Source organism: Stegodyphus dumicola, chromosome 6 (genome assembly GCF_044657685.1).
Source record: "Stegodyphus dumicola isolate Sdum_Otavi_A_Nest chromosome 6, ASM4465768v1".
Lineage (NCBI taxonomy): Eukaryota > Metazoa > Arthropoda > Arachnida > Araneae > Eresidae > Stegodyphus > Stegodyphus dumicola.
Genome location: NC_140773.1, coordinates 77,416,722 through 77,443,585, shown reverse-complemented (window position 1 = coordinate 77,443,585; position 26,864 = coordinate 77,416,722). Strand labels below are relative to the sequence as shown.

The 26,864-nt window shown below is 31.8% G+C and overlaps 1 protein-coding gene across 3 annotated transcripts in view; it reads right to left on the bottom strand.

Moving 5' to 3' along the window:
* LOC118187972 (uncharacterized) overlaps positions 1–26,864 on the bottom strand; it is a 737,440-nt gene that overhangs the window by 415,477 nt on the left and 295,099 nt on the right. For 2 of the 3 annotated variants that reach the window (XM_085818560.1, XM_035358288.2), the window contains exon 2: positions 10,612–10,695. The exons of the other annotated variant lie outside the window; for it this stretch is intronic. In XM_085818560.1, the coding sequence (XP_085674686.1) occupies positions 10,612–10,695 (84 nt within the window). The remainder of the gene's footprint in view (positions 1–10,611; positions 10,696–26,864) is intronic. 3 annotated transcript variants of the gene reach the window in all.

Genomic DNA, 26,864 nt, shown 5'->3' with positions numbered 1-26,864 from the left:
AAAAAAAAAAAAAAAAAAAACTCAATTTCTATCAGAAACTCCACTGCGATCACTATTTATCTCAGCAGTTAAATGTTAGTTAAAGGCATGAGTTCTACGGAAAACTACCGAATTTATTTATTTAATCGTGTTTTAAAAAGTGCTGTTACTCATATTAGTTTAAGGGAAAACAAATCTAACCACTTTTCCACAACACTGGGTAAAATTCAGTATTTTTTTTTCAAAATTGCTTCCTAGCAATCGAGCACTAAAATTATCTATTTAGTTTCTGTTTATCTGTTAGTTAAAGTAACATTTTATGACTAATATATGAAATATTTATAGGTCGCAAAGTATTTCAAATTAAGAATACAAAAAGATCTTAATTTTTAACAGTAATATAGACGTCCTCATAAAAGGATATGTTAAACTGAATCATCCGTAAACAAGAATAGGGGTGGAAAAACAAAAGTGTTTCTGCTAATTCTTTCATGCATCCAAGGCCATTTATAAAACGCCCTTATTAACAGTTAAAATATTTCTCTGTTCTCTGTTTAATGAACGGCAATTATCTTTTTCATGCTACTGCTACACAATGAATAGTGCATTTTAAGCAACTGTTATTAGTAACTTAAAATGAAGTTCGAAAGTGGTAGTTGAGGACTCTAAAATATTTATTGCACATGCGCTGTGTCTTCACTTAACTCGAAAACAAAGAAGAATTATTCCTTATGCAATAATAGCAAAATATTTAAAGGTGGTAATCAAAAGAACATTTAAATACGCTCCAGAAGAGGAAGGGCGCATTTTTAATGCATAGATACGGATTGTGATTGAAATTTTTCTTGCTTTTAGCGCACAACATATTATTTAAATCAAGAAAGTTTTTAAATAAGCAAAATACAAGCTGTAATTATTTTAAATTTATAAAAACTTTAGACAGTAAGACAAAATGCTACGTTAAACTGAATATGGTGTTTGGTTGGTTTGGTTTATTTAATAATAGCAAAGCACGATAGGGCTATCTGCCTAAGGGGAGGACTTTCTAAGTATGGTGCTTGGGTTTACATAACGTTTAATTACATTAATAGTTAAAAGGTTCTAATATCCTAGATAAAGTTTTTTGAAAGCTAGGATACTAAAGAACTGTATAGCGACTATTCGCTGAGTTCTTGTAACGCAAGTAAAAAGGCCAAAGAAAGGTTCAATTACCTTTTTTTCCAACTCAAAAATAGATTAAGAGATGGCCCCTCTCTGGCGTATAATAAGCCTTAACCAGGGCTTTAACTCAAAATAGAAAATATAAAACTAATCTAGGGCTAAATAAAATTCAGCAGCCGAAGTTCCACAGAATCAACCAACGGAGTTGGCACTTATTTAAAAGTCACCGGCGTACGCTAGCAGGCAGGTAGAACAGCCAGCTTAGACTAACAGCAACAAAATGGCCGAAGAATAGAACTGAAGTACTTTTGATACTTTGGTAACATACTGGTCCACAGCATGAGGTTTCCTTTCCTGCTCCTACCAGTTCCTTAATGAGGCCCAAACGGGCCTGGCGGCGGCGAAAAGCATCAGCGACGTTTTCTTCAGAAGAGGTAGAAATAGATGGAGCAAAGAGTGTGAACCACCTTGCTTCTTTTAAAGAAGATGCCTGACTATGTAATTTATGTGTAAACAGTAATTTAGGAGTAATAATGTGCAATATAATGCATATATTTATGTGCATACGTAAGTATATTAATGTGTAAGGTAATGTGTATATGTAATCATGTATCATATTAATATGTAAGTAATATCTTCTGTGCAAGCAGCAAATCATGTGCAAGCAGCTTATGTGTAAGCAGTAATTAATGAGTACCTATTTAACATAATATGCAGCAGTATTTCATATGCAAGCAGTAACTTATCTGTAAGCAGTAACTTATGTGTAAGCAGGAACTTATGTATCATCAGTAAGCAGCAATTCATGAGTACGTAGTAATTTATGTACAATGCAACAGAATATGTATGTAATGCAATGGTATAACGCAACTATGTACAATGCAGCTATGTAATATAATCCCTGACTGAAACAGCATGCTGTTTCATACTCCGCACTGAATAACCAAATACGTGTAAACTGTGATCCGAATGTTGCCATATGTACAATGCTATATGTAATAATGTATCATATTAATGTGTAACCAGAATTTTAAGTGCAAGCAGTAACTTATATAAGTAATAATTTATGTGTCATCAGCAGGCAGTAACTTATGTGTAAAGTAGCAGTTATGTATAGTGCAACAGTATATGTGTGTAACGCAACGGTGCATTGCAACTATGTAATATATTCTTTAACTGAAACAGCATTTTGTTTCATACTCCGCACTGAATAACCCAATATGAGTGAACTGCGATCTGAATGTTGCCATATGTACAATGTATTATGCAATTGTGTATCATATTAATGTGTAAGCAGTATTTTTCAGTATTTGTATCATAATAATGTGTAATTATGTATCAAATTAACGTGTAATGTAGCATGTATATGTAACTGAGCATCATATTAATGCACCATATTAATGTAGTCATATTAATGTAAGCAGTATTTCATGTGTAAGCAGTAATTTATGTGTAAGCAGTAATTCAGGTACAAGCGCAAGCAGTAACTTATGTGTATGCGATAATTTACGAAAAAGCAGAATTTATATGTTATCAGTAGGCAGTAATTTATGAGTAAGTAGTAATTTATGTTGAAGTATCGATAAACTCCCGGTGCGCCCTTATGGGGCCACAGGGAGTTGTTGCGTCTGGATAGGGGAGGGTGTGGGACATATGCCTGTTTACCTCTGTTAGACGCCAGGCGTCCCCGTCCTCCGTCACCTGTCACCTGTGTGTTGAAGTACAGAATGAATTCCTCGAATGAGTAGCAAATGAGAAAATGAAATTTACGATTGAGGGAAGTCAGTTCGTGAGGTTCCGCTTTTTGATTGGCTGGCCTGGTCACGAAGATCCATGGAGGTAAGAAAGGAAGGAGTGGCCAAACCGGCATTAGAAGTGAAGCATCGCTCCGAAGCTTCGGTCACCAAATGGGGTGTTTTCTGTTTACATTCAGAAGTTCGCTTGACAGCGCTCTGATAGTATTTCGACACACGACAGTGCCATACAAATCGAAAAACGGGACACTTCCGCATAAAAGAAACATTCATAGTATGATGGAGGATAATAGCAATTTGTAAAGTTTAGCGACATTTACGCAAAAATCACATCTTGGTTATCTTTCAATAACGAACAACAGCGATTTTGATTATGAATTTGTTTTATAAAATTCTAAGCTGTTGAACTACAAAAATATAGATTTTAGCAAAAAAGTTATGCTTAAAGAATAAAAAATACCTCACCGTACCTTTAAAATTGTATACATGTTTCGATACCCTTAATACAGTATTTGCTACTTTTATTTTATATTCCAAACGCCAAAATGTAATAAATCTTTTTCACATCCACATATTATTGTAACATGTACTTTTTAAAATTAGTGTAAATTACTTTACTCGAAAAATATAGTGAATGCACAGAAATTAAGGATTTCCACATGCCGGAAATGAAAAATATGAAATATGTACGGGTATTTATGCATGTGCTTTCAAAAAGCATGTATCCAACTTTAACAAACTACGTATATATTTATTAAATTATTTATAATTGTATTTGAAATGAAGGATTTATTCATTCATAAATAACTGTGAAAGTTACTGTGAAGAAATCTAATTATTAAATGTATGTAAATTTATAATGATTATAAATATTATCTAAATATATAATAAACTTAACATTGAATTGTAAACATAAACTGACATCCTGTTCACAAATACGTTTATAAAACTATTTAAGCAAGAATTGTTCGTACTGGAAAGCAATCTATTAAAAGGTATTGTAAAGCAAATGCTATGAGATGAGTACTTGAGTAAGTAATAAAGAAGAGTTTTGGAATGCGTATTGTTGAAATTATGGGTAAAAAAATCTAATAAGTCTAATTAAAAGAATTATTCCCCTTACCATTTTATAATAACTTAGTTAAAAGTTTTAAATAATATTTAAAAAATAATCCTTATTTTATTCTCTTTCAGAAATATTCAAAGAAAGTTAGGTACTATCTAAAGTATTTCGCTATTAAAGTAAAAGGTGCTGTAATTTGAAGTGGACCGAATAGAGCATTAATTATAAATTGACTTATAGTTTTCGATTTAAAAGATGCCTCAGAAGCTATAAAAATCATCTCATATTTGAGAAAGTATTTTAGGAAGAAGCTCTATAAATAGAAAAGAAATAATGCATAATTTTAATAATACAAAAAACTTTTATCTTAATTTTTAAAAGTACAGCATTTAATTTCGTTCAGAATGAAATGATGTTTAAAAATGTATTCTTTTCATATACTTAGAACTTTGAAGTATTGTAGAAAAAGAAAATATATACATTTATATGCGTATTTACGACGTAATTACAAAATATTTACATCCGATCGTGTCAAAACCCGTCGAACTCAATGGTAAATTACCCAATGTTTTGGTCACCAAAGAAGGGATCGCCAGTGCTTCAAAGCAGGGTATAGGGAAACCGGTTTAGGGCCACTCCATCTAACTTCCTACCTCCATGCGAAGGTCATAATGCAAAACATATGCAGGGAACAGTCTGATTTTCTTATCCTCTTGTAAAATTTCGTAGGCTAGAACATTCGTAAAATTTGCAGGTGACTACTTATGGTCCTATTGCAAAACATTTCATTCATTCTATTGATGGAATCTTGTATTGTTTCCATTTTAAGGTAGAACTGAAGTAACTCAGTCTTTAGCTTAAATACTCGTTTCTACCTCATCTGCAAAAATCGTAATTCTGAAAACTCATTCTGGTAGGGAAACCTAGGTGTGAAATTAGAATGTATAGGAAAAGTATATTCCAAAATAAAAATAACTATTAGAAAATTAAGTACAATCCTGCAAAGGAAGCTATACGCTTTTACTTCTAAAGAAGTAAAGCCAACGATGATACGTCACAGTATCTACGGCAGTTCCTCCAACAATAAATTTAAGCTTTTCATTTTATTTCATGCCTCAACGAAGAAGGGAAAAAACTCATGGGATAATTAACAGAAAATACTGATAATTATTTACCTGCATTTTTAAGCAGTTCAATTCTAAGAGAAAATTCATTGTAAATTAGATCCATATGCAAGACAGGTTAGGTTAGGTGATTTAATTACGGCAAAGCCTCGAGGGCTATCTGACTAAGGAGAGGTATGCCTCCGTGGAGGACTTTCTAAGGGAAACTGGCTTGTATACACGTTACACATGGGGAAACCACGAAAACACCCATGCAGCCAGCCCGTTCGCGGGATTCAAACCTCGGACGAAACTACCAGTGTTCAGCGACTTTAGCGCTCGGTGGCTGGTGGGCTCCATATGCAAGACAAAATTAATATATTGTAAATAACAGAAGAATATAACAGCAACAATTAGTCACAGACTATAGTCATCTTTGTACCTTCATGAAAAATTTCTATAAAATCGCGTCATGAAAAGGAGATCAAAATTTCAAGTCAATATTTGATCTCAATGAACAAAAAAGCTACATAAAATAAAGCCTTGTAAAAGTATTTTAAATTTTGTTATTAAATATATTTAACCTTTAATCTTTGGCTCATATATAACAGATAAACTACTATCATAATATTCGTAAACAAATATTCTTTAAATATGAATTGTTATTAAAATAAAGAAAAAATTATAAATTTCCTCAAATTTAAAGTGTACATTTTATATATGCCACATTACAAAAGTCAGTGTTTACACATTACTTCAAAATGATATTTTAAATCTTTATAATAAACATATGATTATTCTATATTATTTAAGATAAGAGTTTAAATTTCTACGTTTAATGCTACATTATTATATGATTCCCAGGGCATTTAGTCACATATTTTAATAACGCAAATTTTAGAATAATTACACATGAAAGATTAAATTCCAAGGCTTTTAAGTTTAAAATAAAGTAAATAAAGATCAGGCTCAATATTTACTGCAGTCTTTATCTCCTAGGAAACACATTAACTCACAAAGTATAACTTTTAAAATTAAATTAGAATCTCGGCGTTCGAAGACGGTCTGATTCACAATGAGATGAAATTAAATGTGGCTCAAATTGCGAAAATTAGAAGGAATTATTTGACTGAAGGAAAGTCGCTTAAAATGATTACAGCCTTCGAAACTTAAACTTTTAGATCTTAACGAATTTCCTGCTAATAAAATCGAACTTTAATACTTTCTCCATTTTTTTAACTTCACGGAGAATTTGGCAAAGGATCCAGATTATAACATTCCAAGAATGTTTCTGATTAATTTATTTTTAAATTAAATCTCTTGCTTAAGACAGATTGGTTCTCCGATGCTGTAATCACATCCTATTTTTCAAAGATTATAGCCGAAGTTTAGACTTTCATTTCAGTAATGGGATTTAGAGTCGCTATTTGATATAATTGATTACACAATAAAAGTTTTATTATAGGCAATTAAATTGAAAATGGAATTTGATTGTTCATGTACTATCAAACCTAATTTTAGATAATAAAACAAAGAGAAGCGCCTTAATAGTACACATTACGGCACATATTTATAGTTAAGAAAGAACTATTATTTTTGACACTTAAGTTTTTTTTGGGGGGTGGGGAATAAGGATATCAATAATTCATTTCAGAATAAGGAAAGAAAACTTTTTTTAAATGATTATTTCCAATGGCGAGCACTACCCATTATAGGCGTTGGTTAATACTAAGGATCAATACCGGAAGCGGTGATCACTTTATTACGGAGGCGCCTAATAGGTGAACCACAGTTGCCTCCTGTTGAAGGGACAGACAATTTATATCCATGCCTTCTCCGGGATTCAAGCCCGAGCCCTTCGGTTCGGCAGTCAGAGCCACTAACCACTTTCCCATTTGGGCGGCAGGAAAAAAAAAACTGTAAGGACTATTGAAAAACCGTTCCTTTTTTTAAGACAAAAATATTTATAAACCTTTAGCTTAGGAGCTGAAAGTTAACAGCAGGCGAGAGCACTAGTGCTTAAACTTGGGGTCAATAGGTGCTGCCTTTTGACTGCAACTTTATACGAGTATAAGTTAGATATTTATTCAAGGCTCAGTATTTCTCTATTCATGTTTGAACAGATCTGTGAAAACGAATTCATAGTGTATGCGAGACTCTTGTACTTATGATAACGAAATCATAAGTATGGAACGTACCTTTAAGAGGGAGCTCAGAGATTAGCAACCCGCGGATCGAGTTTCGTGTGACCCGTTAAAACTGAAGCTCAGCAGAATTCGCTTCGTAATGTTAGGGTTCGAGCCTTTAGAGAGGACACACTGGCAGGTGTTTATAATCGAATGTTATCAACTGACGAAGTTTAAAAATGATTTTATTCTTCAACGTATTTGTCGTAGCTGATAATAGTCTGACTAACCAAAGGCCCCTCCGTGACTCCTCTCTCGATGAGGAGAAGAGGCAAAAACGCAAGGGTCGCCTTCCTGTTTACGCGGCTAACGGGCACGACTCCCCAGAGCTGGTCTCTTATACTGTCCATACGTTCAGAGTGGATAGTATGAAGGAATTTGCTGCCTTCCACATGACTAGAATCACCGCTTCTACTGTGGTCCATTCAGATTTGGCACGGACTATATGACTCGGGCTGTGTGATCGCCAGATTGAATTTAGATACTCTCAGGTGTCGGAACATTCAGTCTTGTTTGGAAAAAATCCGATAGTTGCTCTTGGTCGGGAGTTTGGGTGTATGTTTTCAGACTAATCATAAGTCAGAATCTAAAGCTTCTATCTGCAGGCAGCGTCTGCGTCATCTGGGTACCGCCTGTGCCTCATCTTGGGCAATGACGCTCTGTCAGCTGCAGTTCCCAGCCCACACATGATAAATTTAAATGATATGAGATTCCAACATAGAAGTTAATCGTTCTGCTCTGAGAATTATTCATTTTATTTCTTGCAAATCCTCACAAATATTTTATACAGACGCCCCGCAAGAATTGGATGTGAAATATCCACCATAAAGTCGCATATCGTACACGAGGTATCGCCAGACGACGGCAAGAAGAAATTACTTTGTCATAAGAAAGGTATCTAGTACTTTTCTCTTTCTATCTGTGAATACCAAAGCCAGATTAGCTTATTTTTATTTGCTTATTTTACCTAAACCGGCGAAGTTGTGCACAACGGTGCATATGCTGTATGCTGGCAGTCATACAAACTGGTTTTTCAGGATATTTCTTCAAGTTTCTTCACAAATCATAGAACTATGCATTTGCGTTGACTTTTTTATGACTTGTTAGTGCATCACTGTAATAAAAATATAGGCAGTATCCTTTATTTTAAAAAACTAATTCCGTCGACTGAAAGTTTATTTTTTAATGATATTTTTGTAAACGCTGCTTTATTTTTACAGTTGCAAAAATATCCTCGAAACAAATAAAAAAAGGTTTGGGCTGAAAATATAAGTTTTAATGAAAAAGATATTGTACTATTTTTTTTTCTCTTGTAAGAAACAAATTATTTGTTTTTTATGTTCGTATTCAGTATCCGTGTTAAAGGAATATAATATCAAATGACATTATGAGAAGAAATATGACATAAATTATAAGAACATACAAGTCCAAAGCAGAAAGATAAACTGAATGAATTGAAAGTTTATAATAGCAAAACACTATTTAAAGCTCTAAGGTTTTCATCAGATTTAGTAGAGAAAGCTAATTACACTGTTAGTGAAATTTTAGTGAAAATATTAAATAATTTGTTGTTAAGAGATATGATTACGAAGGTTTAATTGCTGATGGATTAATATCTTTCCCCAATTTAAAAAATATTATTTCCAATTAAATTAATTATTTCACAGATCAGTTTTTCAAGATTTACAGTTTGATGAATTGAATATTTTATTTGCTTGCAAATGCAAATTTAGGTGAACGCACTGAAAAATTTGAATACTCTTCCTTATCAATTGATGATGGCTGTGACATCAGTGACACATCACAACTAGCGATATTTGTAACTCGGTTCACTGACGCCAATAACAGACACAAGTAGAGATCTGTCCAATGAACTAAAATTGCTGCTGGAGAACTTATCAATTGCAATGGAAAATACTGTCGGCATATCAATCGATGGAGCCCAAGCGATGGTAAACAAGAATGCAGGAGCCGCCAGATAAACTTGATAGTCAGAGAAATATTTTTAAGCATTGCAGAATTTATCAAAATATTTGTGCAAAAACTTTAAATATGCGAAATGTCACCTCGAATGTAAAAAAAAATTATTACTTCTCTCAAATCTCGAGCTTTAAATCACCTTCCAAATAAAAGAATTTATAAAACATTTGGAAAGGGAATATGGTAATGTAATTTATAACGCAGAAATACGCCCCAGCAGCTGAGGGACTTAATATGAAATATCACATAAAAAGCCAGTTTATACATAATATGTGTCATACAGTTAAAGCTTTTCAAATTAAACTCAAAATTTGGAACAAACGTCTGCTGTGAAACAACACGTAATATTTTCCATTTGTGCTTGCGAGCAATTGTTTTCGGCAAAATAATTCAAAGCGATAACCGATCACGGCTAAATGACATACGATTGTGAAATTTGGTACGAGTTGCTGTATCATCGATATTTGTAATTGTAGGTGAAAGAAGCAAAGCCAAATTTTTATCCCCTTCATTTTTTCCTATTCCCCCTATTTATTTTTCTCTTCAATTTTTTAATTGAAATTTCAGTTTGTGACAATTCAACCTCATATCTTATCATTGATACGTATGACATTGAACACCTTAAAATATGACCATTTTGTAACTAGATGAAGTTTCTCTTCTCACTGATTTGAGAATTTTAGGGATAAATAAACTCGATGAAGTCTAGTAATTAATGATATTAAAAAACCTCGACGAAACTAACATGCTCTAAACAGTATATTATAATCAAAGTTTGTGGCGATACTGATATGCTGAATACTTCTTGCAACAACAATCTTCATCGACACAGCAGAATATTCTGATCAGGTACAAGTACCAAATATACTTTTTCTATAATGGCAAATCCATGATTTTTTTTCCATCGAGGAATCTTTATAAGTATTCCATCTTTTATGCTAACATTTCATTCATTTGTAGGCGTAGTGCGAATAATCCATTTGTTTATAGCTCCCACGATATCGAGATGGGCTAAACACGGTAGGTCTGGAGTACTAACTCCCATACGATATTGTTTCAATTAGAAATTCACAAGGAATCTTGCAGCTAGTTATAATAGTTAATAAAGCCCTAAGCCCCTAAGTAGATGTTTGTTTTAGGACACTTCTAATTTCAAGTCCATATTTTCAGAAATATCTTAATTTTCAACACAAATAAGAGATAGTTTCTTCAGGGTGGTGCTGTTTCAGTTTGAAATAGCGTGGGACAAATTCCTCTATCATAAAACTAATGGACCCAATTATTTGTAGATGCTTAAGCTGGTGAAACTCCTGATAAATTATCAAGATGTAATTATATTAGATTCTAAATGATAAAAATATGAAATAAACGTTTCCGATTCCTACCTTCATCCAATTCAATAGGCAGTGAAGTAGTGACAGTATCATTTATAGCTCTGCAACGCCTGTTCACTCCGCAAGCTGCGAGAACTGCGAACATAATAATAAATCAAATTATTTTCTGAAAAATGTTATGAATGATAAACTAAAGAAATATTGCATGATAATAAAAGGAAATCAAAATAAAAGTGTTTCTCTTTACGAAAATAAAAGTGTTACTCTTGTTGAAAGCACCTTTATTTTAATTACGTACAATAAATATTTCAACAGATAGAGAAAATTACATATTAAAATTACGTAAGAGTACCCAGAAAATAACCGGAATAACAACAATCATGGCAAGCATTTTATATTTACAAAGTTCCACTTGGCTTTTAAGCTTAGCGTTTCCCTCATTTAATTGCAAAATGACATCAATCTCAGTAGAACAAATCGTTCTGAATGCTGATAATGTATGTCCCTGTTGACGGCCCTTGGGCATTTTTGTGATATGTTACAATAAAGAACATAGGCTGAGCGCGAAGTTTCTTGTTAAAGAAAACTGAAGTTAAGAAGCTGTTATGCTTCGGCAAATCTTTAAAGATGATGCTGAGGATAAATCAGAAGCGTGTAAGGAATGTTCCAAGTCATGAAAACACTTCAATGTTTATTTCCAGAAATATGTATAAAACCTTTAGACCTCTTCCTCTGTAGCAGGTCGCACTTTCTTGACGTTTCCTTTATTTCTGTTTGTCAACAAATTTAACAGCTATAGCGGTCTTCATGCCATGCTTTTGTCATAATATGAATGATCTCTTGTTTACTAGTGTTTTACTCAAAGTATCAACTTAAAAAGTTTGCCGAAGCATTAAAATTGTCTCATTTTCAGTTTTTCTGAATAAAAAACCAAATTTCAAGCCCACGTTTTCTTCTTTATCTTTGCGCATCCTAATCGTTGTGGACAAATTCTCCACTTGAAATGATGTCACCTGGCAAATAGGGCTAATAATGCCTAACAACGGGAAGAAAGGGTCATCTTATAGTGTTGTTATTCCAATTATTTTTTATGAACCCTCTCATAGATGGTTTAAGGGAACTCATACAACTTTAAAACCCATAAGATCTTCGAATATGCGACTGTTGCAAGAATTGGGATAACTTATTTATTTTAAGAGAAATTACTTCCAACTTTTTACAGCTGACTGCGTTTTGAAATAGCACTCAGAAAGTTTGTGATGCCACAAATATTTTTATAATTTAATCCGCTTTGTGACAACATTTTTCGTCATGTTTCCACCTTGCGTGCACAGCTTAAAACTTTCTGTTGCATAATTTAATTCCATATTTAATATATAGCTTTTATAACATTTGGAAACTATTGTGAACAAAAAATTCTAAGAATTTCATGTTCAATTTTTATTTTATTTAGAGTTGAGTTTATAAAATGTATTTTTAAAAAAAAATCTGTAATATTTTTGCACATAAAATATTTTAATATTAAAATATTCATCAGATTTTTGGTTAAGTTAGAAAATAGTGCTCATATAAAGAATTTCATTAAATTTCAAGTATGTACCATTAGTCATTTTTAAAATATCATGCGCGCAAGGTAGAAACATGACGAAAAATTTTGTCACAAATCGAATTAAAGCGGATTTGTGTCAACACAAAGCGGAGACACAAACTTTCTGTTTCCAAAGCAGCTATGTTATGTAGTCAGCTGTAAAAAATTGGAAGTAATTGCTTTCAAAATAAATAAAATATCCCAATTCTTGCAACAGTCACATAATTCGAAGATCATAAGGGGTTTAAGGTGTATGAGTCCCCATAACATAATCCTTAAGATTAAAACACTTGTAGCTGGAGTATAATTAATTAGAACAGCAAAGTAGAAAATCATTCTGTTTCTTAAAATAGTATTAGATATTAATCAATATTCATAAAACTTTATTTATTTCATAAATGTAATATAAAGTTACAGCTTATAAGGTAATGCTGGGTGTTATTTAGTAATGAATGCAAAATTTAATAGTGTGCGATTTCTACATAACGTCTCAACGAGATGTTAAATTTAATGGCAGGAAATGGGAAGTCTAGCAATCTGTCTCTTGGACAGTCTAGGCCGTCATTGGACAGTACTTCAAGCATGCTGTTGAAATTCATGAAAAAAGGAGATCTGGGTATTTAAGTGATTCCGTACTTAGTCGCAAGATATTTTTCAGGGACAGGAAGGCATCTTCTTATTATTGATGCTCAGCGTCTCATAACTCGTTAACCACGCTATTCTCGTTACATGTTCACACGAAATTTTTGGTTCATCATGGACCAAGGAAAACACTACTGGCAATTAGGAATTTTATCCTGGGACATTTTTTGTATTCGACGCAGCGCCCATTTTAACAATACATTTTATTATAAAGAAGCTTTTCGTTTTATATGAGAGTGAAAATATACTGAGAAATGTTAAACTTGAGTTTTAAAATCTTCGAGTATTTTCATGGAATTACGAATGAAAGCTTGAAAAAGGAAGACATGAGTTTTAAGAGCGCGGAGTGAGGTTTTTTAAGAACGAATTTCGAGGTGTTTTTAATATCGAGACATAAATTACTATTTCAGTACGCATTTGGTTATAATCTTAACTAAAACAGAAATCTGAAGTTTTGAAGGTTTAGTTAGACATGTTGCATTATCATGATGTAATTATAAAATGCTACATAAAAATTTTTAAATATCAGTAGGCAATTCAGTATTTACCAAGAAAGTTATTATACAACATGTTTCAAAAATTTTATATTCTTTCCCAAGCTATTTGCTAATGAAGTCCTAATAAACTGAAAACCTTACTTTTTTATTATGCAAATGTAATCATGCAAATATTATTATGCAAATATTCATCAGATTTTGAGCAAAATAATGCAAAGGATAATTTCTCAACGAGTACAAATATGACATTTCATTACTGAAGGGAATAAGAAATAATTTCAATAACATGAATAACAAAACTTTGTTTTTCTGCCAGCAGACTGAAAATTACATAAGAGTCATGTGCTCTTTATTTTACAAGGAAGAGTAATTATTTTAATGAAAGCATATTCATTAATGAGGAAAACACCATCTCATATGAAAATACGATAACAAGCTTTATATATTTTGCTTACGCAGAAGATTTTCTTTTAGAAATGATTGATAATAATAATAAAATAATAATATGATAAATAATTTACAAAAGGTACTTATAATTAAAAATGTCTCATTCTGATGAATAAAAGTTTTGAAAAATTAATTAAAATATTTTTAATTTCCATTTAAAATTTTCTGGAAAAGTTAATGTTTAGTAGAATCTCGATACTTTAAAAGTAATTCGGAGAGATGCTAATTCAAATAACTGATAAATGGAACAAAATAGTGAGTTAGCAATTAAAGATGAAAACAGTTCTTCATTTTATGGAGCACAATATCGCGTTTAATGATTGTTATACACGGTGTTCAAAACTGTTTAAAGTTTTATTTTCTTAAATATTATTACTATATATGTAATTTTAATTAAAAATATTCTCAAAATGGGGTAGAAAAATTTACGAATACATCTTCAGATTTGGAGACAAAATTCGATGATACAAAACTTTTTATATCTGTTTTCTAAACTAAAGTATCCGTTTTTTAAATTGTATATTATCTTGTAATCTATTAAGTTAAATGCAAATTTCTTGAAGATATTTGTTATTAGCAAGTTAAATGAAATTTAGGTATACAAATGTGAAATATTTAAAGTTTAATTCAATATAATCCAAGAAAAATGAAATCTAAAGAAAATTTTACAAGCTGGACATTTTGTTGTAGGATAGCAAATAAATAGTTTTTGCTCTTTTAAAAACCTTCTTTCTAGGTGCTGATATTATTTTCATTCATTCCTCTATTTTACTTTCAGAAACTCTGCAAATGAGTGTATTGCAAAATCCCGATATAAGCTGCTTTTTGACTTTTTTGACAATCTGTATTTATTCTAAGCTATTAATCGCCTATTCTAAGCTGCATGAAAGTGGGCTTAAGTTCAAAGTAAAGTAAATTCAAAGATTATTTATAATTAGTTCAAAAATGGGAAGTTATGTTGAATTATATTTTTGAATTTCAACACCGAATTGTTCTTTTTTAAGCAGGCTGTTAAATCTTTGGTTCAGACTTCAAAGCGGAATTTCTTTCGGTCCTCGAAGTCCTTCTCGCAAACGCATTTATTTAGTTCCATATGTTGTAAATTGCTTGCAACGTTGATAAACTTCGTTTCACAAGAATTTATCATAAATTTCAATTGTAAGCATACTCAGAGTTTCTTTGAAATCAATACGGTCCATGTAGTGTTCGATAAAAATTAATTACAGATTACAGCTGTTTTACTTTAAAATAGCGCCTATGGAAATTTTTAACTCGATAACGTAAATTTGTGGTATTACTGTACATGTGTAACATCGATATTTATAGAAGAAAAAGGCCTGAAACCTTATTTTTCAAGCACAGTGCCAGGGAGAATCTAAAATACACATTCGCACTTATTTTTGCATGATAACATTTCTAATTCAGTAATTATGCGCAAAAGCTTTTAAAGAAAAAATATGCATTAGTGTAGTTATATTTATATTGCTTACTACGAATATGTAGAAATTTACTTAATAACTACCGCAAATCTAAAGGAAAGAATTTAATCTTTATTAAACTAAGTAACAGGAACTGAAATAGTTATAAATTTTCAAAGCAGAAAAAACAATCGCTGGTCATTGATACCACTTACGGAGTAAACTCAAAAGCAGATGACCGATCTGAAACAGTTGTTTGAAACCAACTAACTGATTGAACTCGCCGATTCATAGCTCCAGCGTAAACAACGTTGATAACTTGTAGGAAGACATAAGCACTTTTGAAAGCTTTAAGAAAAGTCTTTCTTCGAAATTGGAAATTTCCAGAATGTCAAAATATTGGAGTCAAAAAATGATTGCAAACACGGGCAGGAATGCTTCTGCCCATATGTCTACTTGAGCTTTCCTTACAATTTAAACGTCCATTTATACAAAATTATATAAGCTACGATAACATACCCAAAGGAAACATTTAAAAACACATTAAGAGACGGAAAATGTGGTTAAAAATATCTGATACGTTTTATACATAAAATATTATAAATACGTAAATTAAATGACTAACATTAAAATACACTGCTTAATTCGTAACATTAAAATACACTGCTTAATTCGTAACATTAAAATACACTGCTTAATTCGTAACATTAAAATACACTGCTGGCCATTAAAATTTCAACACCATGAAGGAAACCAAAAAAGTATTTATTTTCACGTAAACAGTATGCCATGAAGACAAAATGCTTAAATTTGTTAGCCTTTTGGAGGTTTACAAGGGTGCAAAATTAGTAGAAACAACTGCCACCTCTGGCAGCTAAAATGAACCTTACTCCATTAGGGATGGAGTGAAACTGGGCTTAGATAACAGAAATGGGAAATTGATTCCATGCTGCTTTACTTCTAAGCTACACTTCATCAACCGTATTAGCTGGAGAGGTGTGGCGGGCCAGTCTCTCAACAACGCATCACAAGATGTTTTGAATAGGTGACAGATCTTGAGCCCGTGTTGGCCAGAGCAGCAATCGAATACCATATCGAGGAAGTTCAGAACACGACGTGCAACACGTGGTCTTGCATTATCTTGTTGGAACATGGCGTATGTACCCATCTGCGTTTAAGTAGCCGTCGATCCGAACTAGAGATGTGCGTGTCGTGTACCCAACAGCTTCCCAAACCATTACACCAGGTGCTGGGCCCCTATGGCAATATCGAATGCAAGCAAGCGACGTGCGGTCTCCTCAGATGCTCCAGATAAGTATACGGCCATCAGAATACCGCATGTAGAGCCGGGACTTCTTTGAAAAGGCGACACTGGGCCACTCTTGTACCCAGCTCTGTCGTTTGGCGCACCAGAGTTGCCGTCTATCTCTATGCTGAATTGTCAAGGGAAGCCGAAGTAATGGTCACCTTGCTGATAGTCCACACTGCTGCAAACGTCAGCGCACCTTATGAGTTGATTCTGGATGAGATGTACTGCAAACATGCCCATTTCCTGACTAATGGTGCGTGATGTGGTCGTGCGGTTTTTCAGACCTTACAATATGTCTGTCCTCTCTGGCGTTAGTCATGGGAGGCTGTTAAGATCCTGCATGTCGCTCACTATGTCCCTCAGCAATCCATTGATTTTATATTCGTATGACAGTGGTTGAATATCGACCAGTGCTAACGGCGATATCATGGAACGATAATCCACACTTTCGATAGCCTACCTCTATCGGATTTCGAAACTTGCTGGTAAGGATTTCTTCTTATTATTCGAGGCATAAGATGATAATCTGAGCAAACTCCAACCTTATAATGCACTTTCTGGATAAGAAATCCACTACACAACGTTTCCTTTATGCAGTGGTTCAGATGTCATTTCTCCCTCCTGCGTCGTCTAAATGCGCTGAAATACTAATCATTTGCATATACCCACCTCTTCTTTCTGTCATGTGATTTTGACGGTCGTCCGATCATTCCTTCCTGGTATTGCAATTTTAATGGCCGGCAATGTACATAAAAATAAGTTATAAATAAGAAGCAACGAATACCTAAATATATAAAATTACAATCTAATTACACTAAACTCAAATACTGAATAACTTATCTCCGGAGAAACAAATAAAAATACTGAAAAACTAATGAAAATCTTAATGTTCCATGCCATAAGAAAATTTTAAGTGAAATGATAAAAGGAAACGAAAACAAAATATTATCTAACGCACTTTAGAGTTCTGAAGAATCGTAAAAATACTTTATACGTGCACAATTTGTTTTTAATTAACATGTTATTTCTTACGTTAAATCTTAACTGCATTTCTAATTTTCCTCTATGCGAATAAGAAATACAAATTGAGTTTAAATAATGAATATGAATGTGCGTTTAGAGGAAAAGCTTTGGCGGTTTAGACCCGCAGAGCTGTAATACTGATTCCACTCGCTATAATGTGCTAATTATCGGTGAGTTAATTTTTATTGGTAGGGCGTAAGAAAGCGCATTGACCGAAACCAAGATTTTAGATTATCATACTTTCTTTGTAAATAAAAAGCATTTATTTTTAGGCAGCAAGCTGCGGAAGTTCAGTTTTTGTTAAACATTTTAACTGAGTAACGTGTAGCAGAGGTATCAAAAATATTTTAGCAGCTTTTATACATTTAGTATAACATATATACGTAGCTTTTATATATCATTTTATTACTATTAGGTTCTAATTACAGACGGAATGAAAATTCTCGAAAGATTACTTATTCAGCATTTAATTTTAGTTTACTTAGACTGTAACATTATATATTTCTTATATATTTAGTTATTCGTTCCTTCTTTTCTGCAATGTTCCACAATCAATCTGCATCAAAATATCAGCCAGTGCAGTTTTACAAATTTTATATAAGTGCTTTTTAATGATATTTTAAACATCCGAATAAATTTTTTTATGTGAATGAGGTTAAACTCCTATTTGCTTAAACTGAATTAATCCAACCCTTAAACCTGCAAGACAAATTTTCGCTGCGCTTAGACTTAAAACGCTGAAATAAATACAACAATAACATAAAAATCAAACCATGCTAATCTCTCCTTCCTTAACTTGCATCTGTATTTGGTTTAAAGCTCCTCTCATATAGATGTTCTGATGGAATTAGATAAAGCAGGTATATGGAACAGATTTTTAATATTAAGAGAAGCTTATTAATTAAAATAATCTTACACTTTTTATTTATTTATTTATTTTTGGTGAAGCAAAACCATACCAAAGTTTATATAAAACAAGTAACTTATTACTAATTCACCTCAATGGATGGATTCACTGGATCAATCAATTCAATGGATGTTGAGAAATCCTGGGTAATCGATCAAGTTTCTACTGTAATAATTGTTAATTATGTAATCTGTCTCAGGAAAGAAAAAATGCTCAGTGAAACAAAAGAATAAAATCAGCAATAAACTAGGTTTATTAATATTATAAATAATGTGTTATACTTACTAATAATCTGCTTATATCATAATATGTTATGTATGTTTAATGATATGTTTATTAACATTATTAATTTTTGCACGTAGAAGAAATAATCAGATAACAATAAAAATAATAATATAATTAATCATTTATTTGTTTACCTTTATATGGTTACTATTATGTGCAAAAACAATGAGCTATTAAGTAAAGAAACCATTTCGAAGATAAAACGAACTTTTACGAAGTTTTCCGTTAGCTACAACTTAAGAACAAAATTAGCTTGAATAATAAACGTAACAAAAGCATAAAAATTGATTTTGTAACAGCTATTGTATCCCATTTGTTGTGCCGCCGAGATGTCACACAATTTTCTGCTTCAATTAATGATTACTGTATTCAGTAAGAAGGGTTATCATGACAACATACTGTACACAGAGTAATTTCATTTGTGAATGGCAAACAAAAGTGTCACGCTACACTATTTCTACTTTCGTATTGATTCTGTTCTTGAATACAAGCGATTTGTGAATGCAAAACCTATTTAAATACCCGTAGGGTGTTCCAGAGTCTCAAATGCAAATATCAGGAAATACGTACGTAAAGAACAGCAGAAATGCAGACCTTTACAAAATGAAAATCATTTATTGCCTTTCAATGGGCAACCGGCTGTCATTGTTCACACGAAAGCCATGCGTTTCCTTTGCGCTGAATCTATAAATCAACGCCCTCACTTAAAACACGAGTTGAATATTAATACATTTTAACTTGAATGGATGTCAGGTTGAGTGTATTTCAATAGATACTCGAAAGAAGCATTAGGTGTATATAATTTGAATGGAAACTAATGTGGAATGTATCCACTTTTCCCCTTAAAATTTCGTGTAGCGAAGATTTGGAATGTGGGGAAGAAAAGTTAATAAACAGTCGATTCAGAAATAAATACACAGGAAATATAGTACTGCTATAAATCAGAAATGTCTCATTACACGAAAATTAATTTTAGGAATTTAGAAAATAAGCTACTAATACTTTACGCATTCAAGCGAAATTAATTTTCAGTAACATACAAATATTTCAGTTGAATATTTTGACTATTATCTAGACTGAGCTGCTGTAATTTTTGGTTTATAATCTGCATTAATATATCAAATATAATTCCATAACGACTGGTATTACGAACAATTATTAAATCTAATTATAAGAAAATAAAACTTTGATCCATGGAGATCGCATTTTAACAGAAACACTTTCAGCGATTTACACATATACTTGATTGGAATCATATACTTGTTTCTATCTACAAATCTGTCTCACATTAACAATTTCTTGTATGTTAACAATTTCTTACACTATAATGGGGATGTCCTAGACTGAGCCACATACTACTGTACAAAAGAATATTAAACGATTTTATACACAAATAAGAGTCCAAGTATAATTAGGAAACATACTTTAACTATAGTTATTCCGCAGACTTCAGCAAGTATAAGATCTTTTAAAGATAAAGTTAATTCACAAACACAGTTTAGTAATAAGCACAGTGTTATAGATATTTGAACACCGTGTAAAAAAAGATACGGACACAATGTTACAAAAATAATTCACGAACACAGTTTAGTTCAACCACATCCAAATCCTGTATTAAAAATGTTCTTGATCTCTCCAGTCACTTTTGCTAATGAGAGAGAAATGTTAGTAAACAGTAAACTTAAAATAATGAAAAGATTTATATAAGCTCTTAATTTTGTCAAAAACTGTATTCAAATCGTAATTAAGTAAAGAAATAAATTTTGATAAAAATTATAGTTTCTGTCTCAATAAAACTAAGAAAATCGGTATAAAATGAAGAATTGGAAATTAAAATAATATCTATCTAATACTATTACTTTCAAATTACTATTACTAGTTCAGTACTATTACTATCAAAGTTATTAAAACATTTACAGTAAAAGCGCTATATAAGATAAAAAAGATATTTACATTAAAAAAGATAAAAATTGATAGTTTTTGTTTAAATAAAATTAAGAAAATCGCTATAAAACGAAGACTTGGAAATTAGTATAATATCTATCTATTACTTTCAAAGTTATTTATTTTAAAAAAGCCATCAAAATCTTACTAAGGTTTTTCCCTCAAAAACGATAAACAATTTGTGCATTATCATCTTCTAGCATATTTGAGGATTTTGGAGAGAGAATAGCAGCGGGCAGCAAGATTGCAGTACAGAAAACCAAGAGAAAGAGTCATAAGTGTCCGATACAAAGGATTGGCTAAGAAAAAAATCAGTTTTAATTCCTTCTTTATTCTGATTGTTTAAGTTCGTAAATTTTAATAATATGATTAACTGAAGCTTTATGCAAGTATCTGCATCATTAGCATTACGAAAGAACCATGTGAGAAGGAATCATTTTGACACGACGCAATTTACACATATTTATTATAAGGAAGACACATTTAAAATAGAAAGAGTAAACAACTTAATTAAATAAGAAACTTAAAGAATTATTTTGTATTAAAATAAAATTAGTATTTTTTTTTTTGCCTCCTGTTTCCCTTATATATAATATATATATATAAGGGAAATAGGGGGCAGAATATATATATATATATATAGTCATCAGCATCTTTTCTACAAGCTCAATGGCAACCTTAACAACAGCTAGATGGTTCTCCAAGCTGTGTGACAGACTAAAAACTCACATCCGTCATTCAGACAGAGGCAAGAGATAAAAGCAGAAGCAGCAGAATGACGCGGTTTGAGAAAGCAAATAGAACAATGATACTACGGACTCATTTTTTCATCTTACTTCTTTTCATTTTTCAATGTTATCTTCGTTTTAATTATAGTCGCGTGTTCTGTCATTAAAATTCCCAAAATACTACCAACGTGTTCATTAATGGTGGTATATATGATGACATTCACAGACAGACGTGAGCGAATTCAGTATAATTCACAATAAAGTAAGCCTTGAGAAGCATAGTTAGGTTCACATATCATTATTAGTGTGATGTGCACCTCACAATTTTATGTAACTTATCACATTTTTTCAAAATCGACGAAGCAAAGCGGCAAACTAAACTACGCGTGCTAGCAGCAGCAAGGCAAAGTAAAAAAATCTGATGTGTACACCACATGACTTCCTTGTACGGAATATTAAATTATACGCATCTTTTCTTGCATTTCGTTTAAATGTATTGGATTTAATTAAATCTACTTCGCCGACAGCGCATAAACCACAGTAATAAATGCATTCTTTAAAATTTATTCTATTTGTTTATCATAGCGACATTCTGGCGCTAGGTTCACTTAACAGTATTATATTTCGTTCATATTATAACTCAGAATGCACAAAATTTATATCATTTAAAGAATTATCTAATCGTTGCCACATGTTCTATTCAAATACTATAATAAAGCTAGAACGATGTATAAAAGAAATTAAGCCAACAAAACAAAAAAGAAACAGTTTTTCACAGACGATTGAGTATTTCTCATTCAATTCAGTTCTCACTTCGCGAGAAGGCAAAAATACATAAAAACTCAAAATCTGTATTAAAAATTACGAAGTAAATCTTAAACACCTATTTCCTCAAAAAATTCCGGAAAGGATTAAGCATGATTTTATTGGCAATAATAAATGAAGGCGTTATCTTTGTTGTTGCGAAGCTAAGTTTACTCTAGATTGGCAACAAATTCGCTATCCTGCTGTTTCAAATGTTAACAAGAACAATGGCCGTCATTAAGAAAATTATTAGGCTAAGCGGCACTTAAACAATTTTAAAATTGTTGATAATTCTAAAAATATTGCATAGCGATTTACTAAAGGCATAAAAACCTTAACCGGAAGATAAGAACAACATAATTCAATCATTTTTTTAAAGCAAAAAATGTACAATTTACAAAAATATAAGAGTAAAGAAACTGAGATCACTGAGACGGGTAACAGAGTGGATATATATATAAATATATTTATATACGTTTGGTACGGCCGATTGCAACCAAAATACGAGGTGCACATCTACATGTTATAGCAGGTCTATATACAAAATTGCCTGAGGCTACTCGTTTTGAGTTATGCGAGATACGTACGTACCGTACGTACATACGTTGGTACAGACGCCACGAAAAATTCTCTTCAGAATTCATTTTAAAGCAGTTTTATAATTTTTTTGAAGGAAAAAAGTATTTTATTCTGTCCTTACGTACAGATATCACGCAAAACCATCGTTAAATTGCATTCGATAGCAGTCAAAATGGATATTTTCGTTGAAACATGCTGCCTGAAATTTTTCGCGATTACAATACTTCCTTTTTACTTCGTACAAGGAAGTAAAACGGGGCACGCAGTTAGAAAAGAGTGAGATATTTTCAGAAGTTTCTTTAATCTGACTGGATAATAGCTGTCCGCAATGCAGCATAAGAAGGCATGAAACGGATTAATTTTGAAAAAGAAAAGTCCAGAAATGTTATAATAAAGAAATTCTATTTTCAGAACAGAAAGGGGGAATATGCAAATTAAAATGAAGAATTACGAGCATAATGCCAAATAAATTATAATTGTGATTTATATATAGCCGCTTAAAATACTTATTATAAAAAAGAAAAAACAAATATTTTAACAAGTTCAGCTAGTGCAATTTGAAGGCTCCAATTAGTAATTAATAATAATAGAGATAAAGAATTGCGTTTCTTGCTTTTCAATCGCTTATTTTATTGATCAATAATAGACAGATTAAACTTGAAAGAAAAATTAAATATCTTACCTTTAAATGGCAGTAACACACTGGCCTGAGGAAGATAAAATTAATTTATTTTGGGGTATGCTAACACATTGCTTTTAAATCGTGTGTTTGTTGATGAAACTTAAAAAGCAAATATTTTACGCTTTGACGAATAGCACCATGTTCTTCGAAATCTTTGAGCTTGTTAATTAAAATGTCATTAACTTCACAGAAAATGTGAAATAAATAAAATAAAATTTAAAATTCAAAACTTTGGCTTTGAGATGCATAATTTTTCTATGAAACTGAATAACTTAGTTAATATGCAATGAAACTGCTTCTGATATAGATTTCAAAAAGGAACACTCCAAGGATAGAACATATTTTAAAAATAATCTCAGTTAGCATATTTTATACCGAAAAACCATTTTGAGAGATATATATTCTGATAAAAGCACAAGAAACTAAAAGAAATTTAAATTGTTAAATTTTAAATTTGAAAAGGAATATTTTAAACATAATTGCAAATGTACGTAATTATTTTTTCTCGTACAAAAAGCTTATTTCTGATCAGAGTTAAGGAATTTAATATAGGTCCTTAAGTTCTCAAATTAGAATTTTTACTATTTTAACCAAATTTCTGTAAAAATTTCACAAATGAATGGAGTAATATCATTTAATTAATCATTCATATATTTTGTTTGGGTTAGCTTCCAGAAAAGCCTGAACTTATAAGCCCATTAAATACACAATAACAAATGAATGAATCCTATTTAATCCTTAACCTGAAATATCAATAAAAGTAAGAAGTGTCTTACTACATCATTAACTTCTTTTATCACCCATCACTTACTCTGAAAGTTGCCTTTACTGTGTAGGCAATGCATCGTCCGTTGCGGAAACTGACTGTGTAAAGAACAGGTAACACAGAAAGTCAAACTTAACTTTGAGGAAATTAAGTTGTTTGGAAATTGAACTTTAAATATTTTTTTTGTTTTATTTCGAATGGCAGATTACAAAGACAAAGGTAGGCAGAAAAATCAAAGATGAAAGAGAACAGCAAAACTAAAAAAGAGGCCATAGTATAAATCTGTAAATCTATTTTGTGTCTCGCCTCCCAGGTGATCCAGAGTGATCCAAGAAATGATCCAGATCTCTCTCACAGTAATCCGGCTTTAAATGCAGGGCAGCGACTCAGATGTGGGGCATCCATTTACTCGTAAAGGTAAGCACAATTTACAAATAGAAGAATTCTTTTTTATAATTTTTAAATTTTTTTATGGTGGGCTCTAGCTATTTTAGGCTTCTGCCACTGCAAAAGCCAGACGCGGTCATATCCGAGTGGCAAAGGGGGAACTTTAACTATAATAGAACACAAATGCTAAGTCTTTTCGATTATCACCGCTCGTTTTAAACGCACAATAAATTAACTGGTCACAACACCAGTTTTCCCATTCGAAGCTGCAAATAATAGAGCATCGAATAAATAAAATTATACTAATGATATACTTAAAAAATTATGCTTAAAAACGCATGCCGAGTATTGGGCGTTCATATTTAATTTAATCAGCGGCTTACCCTCAAATAGGCATGCAGACGGAAAAGTCTAAGGAAAAGGAACACGGAAGTCCTGCAGATTCTCTCTACTACATCCCTTATCCAAATTCTGCATAAACCTTTGGATTGAGAGAGTATGTAATGAAACGAGCCTTAAAGGAAAAACGCAGAATAAAAATATCGATTGTTAGTGAAATTTAAATAAAATGTCACAATGTATAATTAATTACTTTATGAATTTAACACGAAAACATATGGAAAAAAGCATTAAAATTACAAATAAAAATCAAATATAAAATAATAGCTCCATACTTATAATGGTGTAAAAACAAGCATCATATTATCGTTTAAAAAACGATAACACCACAGATATGGTTTAGTAAAAGAATGAAAAAGAATCTCTCTCCCCTTCCATATTTTTTAAATTTTTCATTCAGTAATTAGAAATCGATCATCTATTATCATCATTCTTTTGAGGTACGCTTTTTCTTCTCTAATTCTAAATTAATAGCAAGAAAAGTTTTTCATATTTTTAAAGATCATATAAGCTAGTATCCGCTAATTTATGTATATGGTTATTTCTATTAATTAGCGATATTCCTTCGCTTTCATTTATAATCTTTTGAATTAAGATATTTAAAAAAACAAAAACAGTTTTAGCATTATCAAATAGTTTTCAAACAATTTAAAAATTCCACGAAAAATTCTAGCACATTACCAGATCCTTAACTAGGCATTTTTATAGTACTTAAAACAAAAAATTAACTATTTTTAAAGTTAACTTGAAAACTGATTTAAGCGTTTATTTACGTAGCCTAATAAATAATAAGCCGTTTATTACTATTTTCATACCTATGTTTATCTATTTAATTATAATATCAGTAATTTATTGGAAAAGAAACTATAAATATTTTGAATGACAATTATAGAGGTAGTCCTTCAGAAAACGAGTATATTTAAGTAAACATTAAAAGTATTCACTATCAGGAGAGAAAAAGTCTTGTTTGTCACTTTTAGCTTTAAAGTGGAAAACCTTCAGTGTTTTATATCCATGTTAATGTAGGTTTAAAAGTTTGTCTCGGGAGGCTGATGGTAGGGGAAGAGAGGTTGGGGACCCTCGGACCCGTTCGCCGGAGTGCTTCCCCTCTAATTTGGGAGTGGAACTGACCTAAGCCAACACCTTCTATATAGTTCGAGACGGTGTTGGCTAAGTCTGACTGTCACCTATATAGTGATGAAGTCTCATGCCTACGACAGGCGCATTTGACTTTTTGCTACTATGAATGTCGTGGGCTTGTGCTGACCATTGTCAGGCAAGAACAACACCAAATATAACTTCAAAATTCACGAAATGTTATCTTTACGGATAAATCGCTTCCCAATCAAATTACACAAAACAAATTTGTTTGAAAATGACGCAGTATTTTGAAACAACTGGAGTGTGATTCCAGATTTAAAATTTTGTTCAAATAATAAAGTGTCCTTAAACAAATCATATCAAAAGCTTTAATTAAATCTTCCTATTTTTACTTTTTCATAGTTAAAATACATAGTCTCTGAACTACTTCAGAAACTAGTTCAAGTTTAGGGAGCGAATCATATGATGAAAATTCGTAAAGTGCCCACAATTAAAATTTATTAAATTTTTACAAAGTACATGTGAATTAAAAATACACGTCAAATGAGCAAAAGCGTTTAAGTTTAAATGCAAAATTAGAAACCAAGACAAATGAATATTTGAAAAATAAACTGAAATGAATCCAAGGCACTTTAACGGATTGATGGAAGTCTATGAATTTAGTGTTGCTACGCTGCATTTTCATAGTTAAACATGCTACGAAAAATGTGGCAATAAAAGCTATGCTTTCTCTTTAAATGCAAATCCTCGGAAACTTTTTCTCGAACGGAAATATTTTTTTAGAAATAAATTCAAATT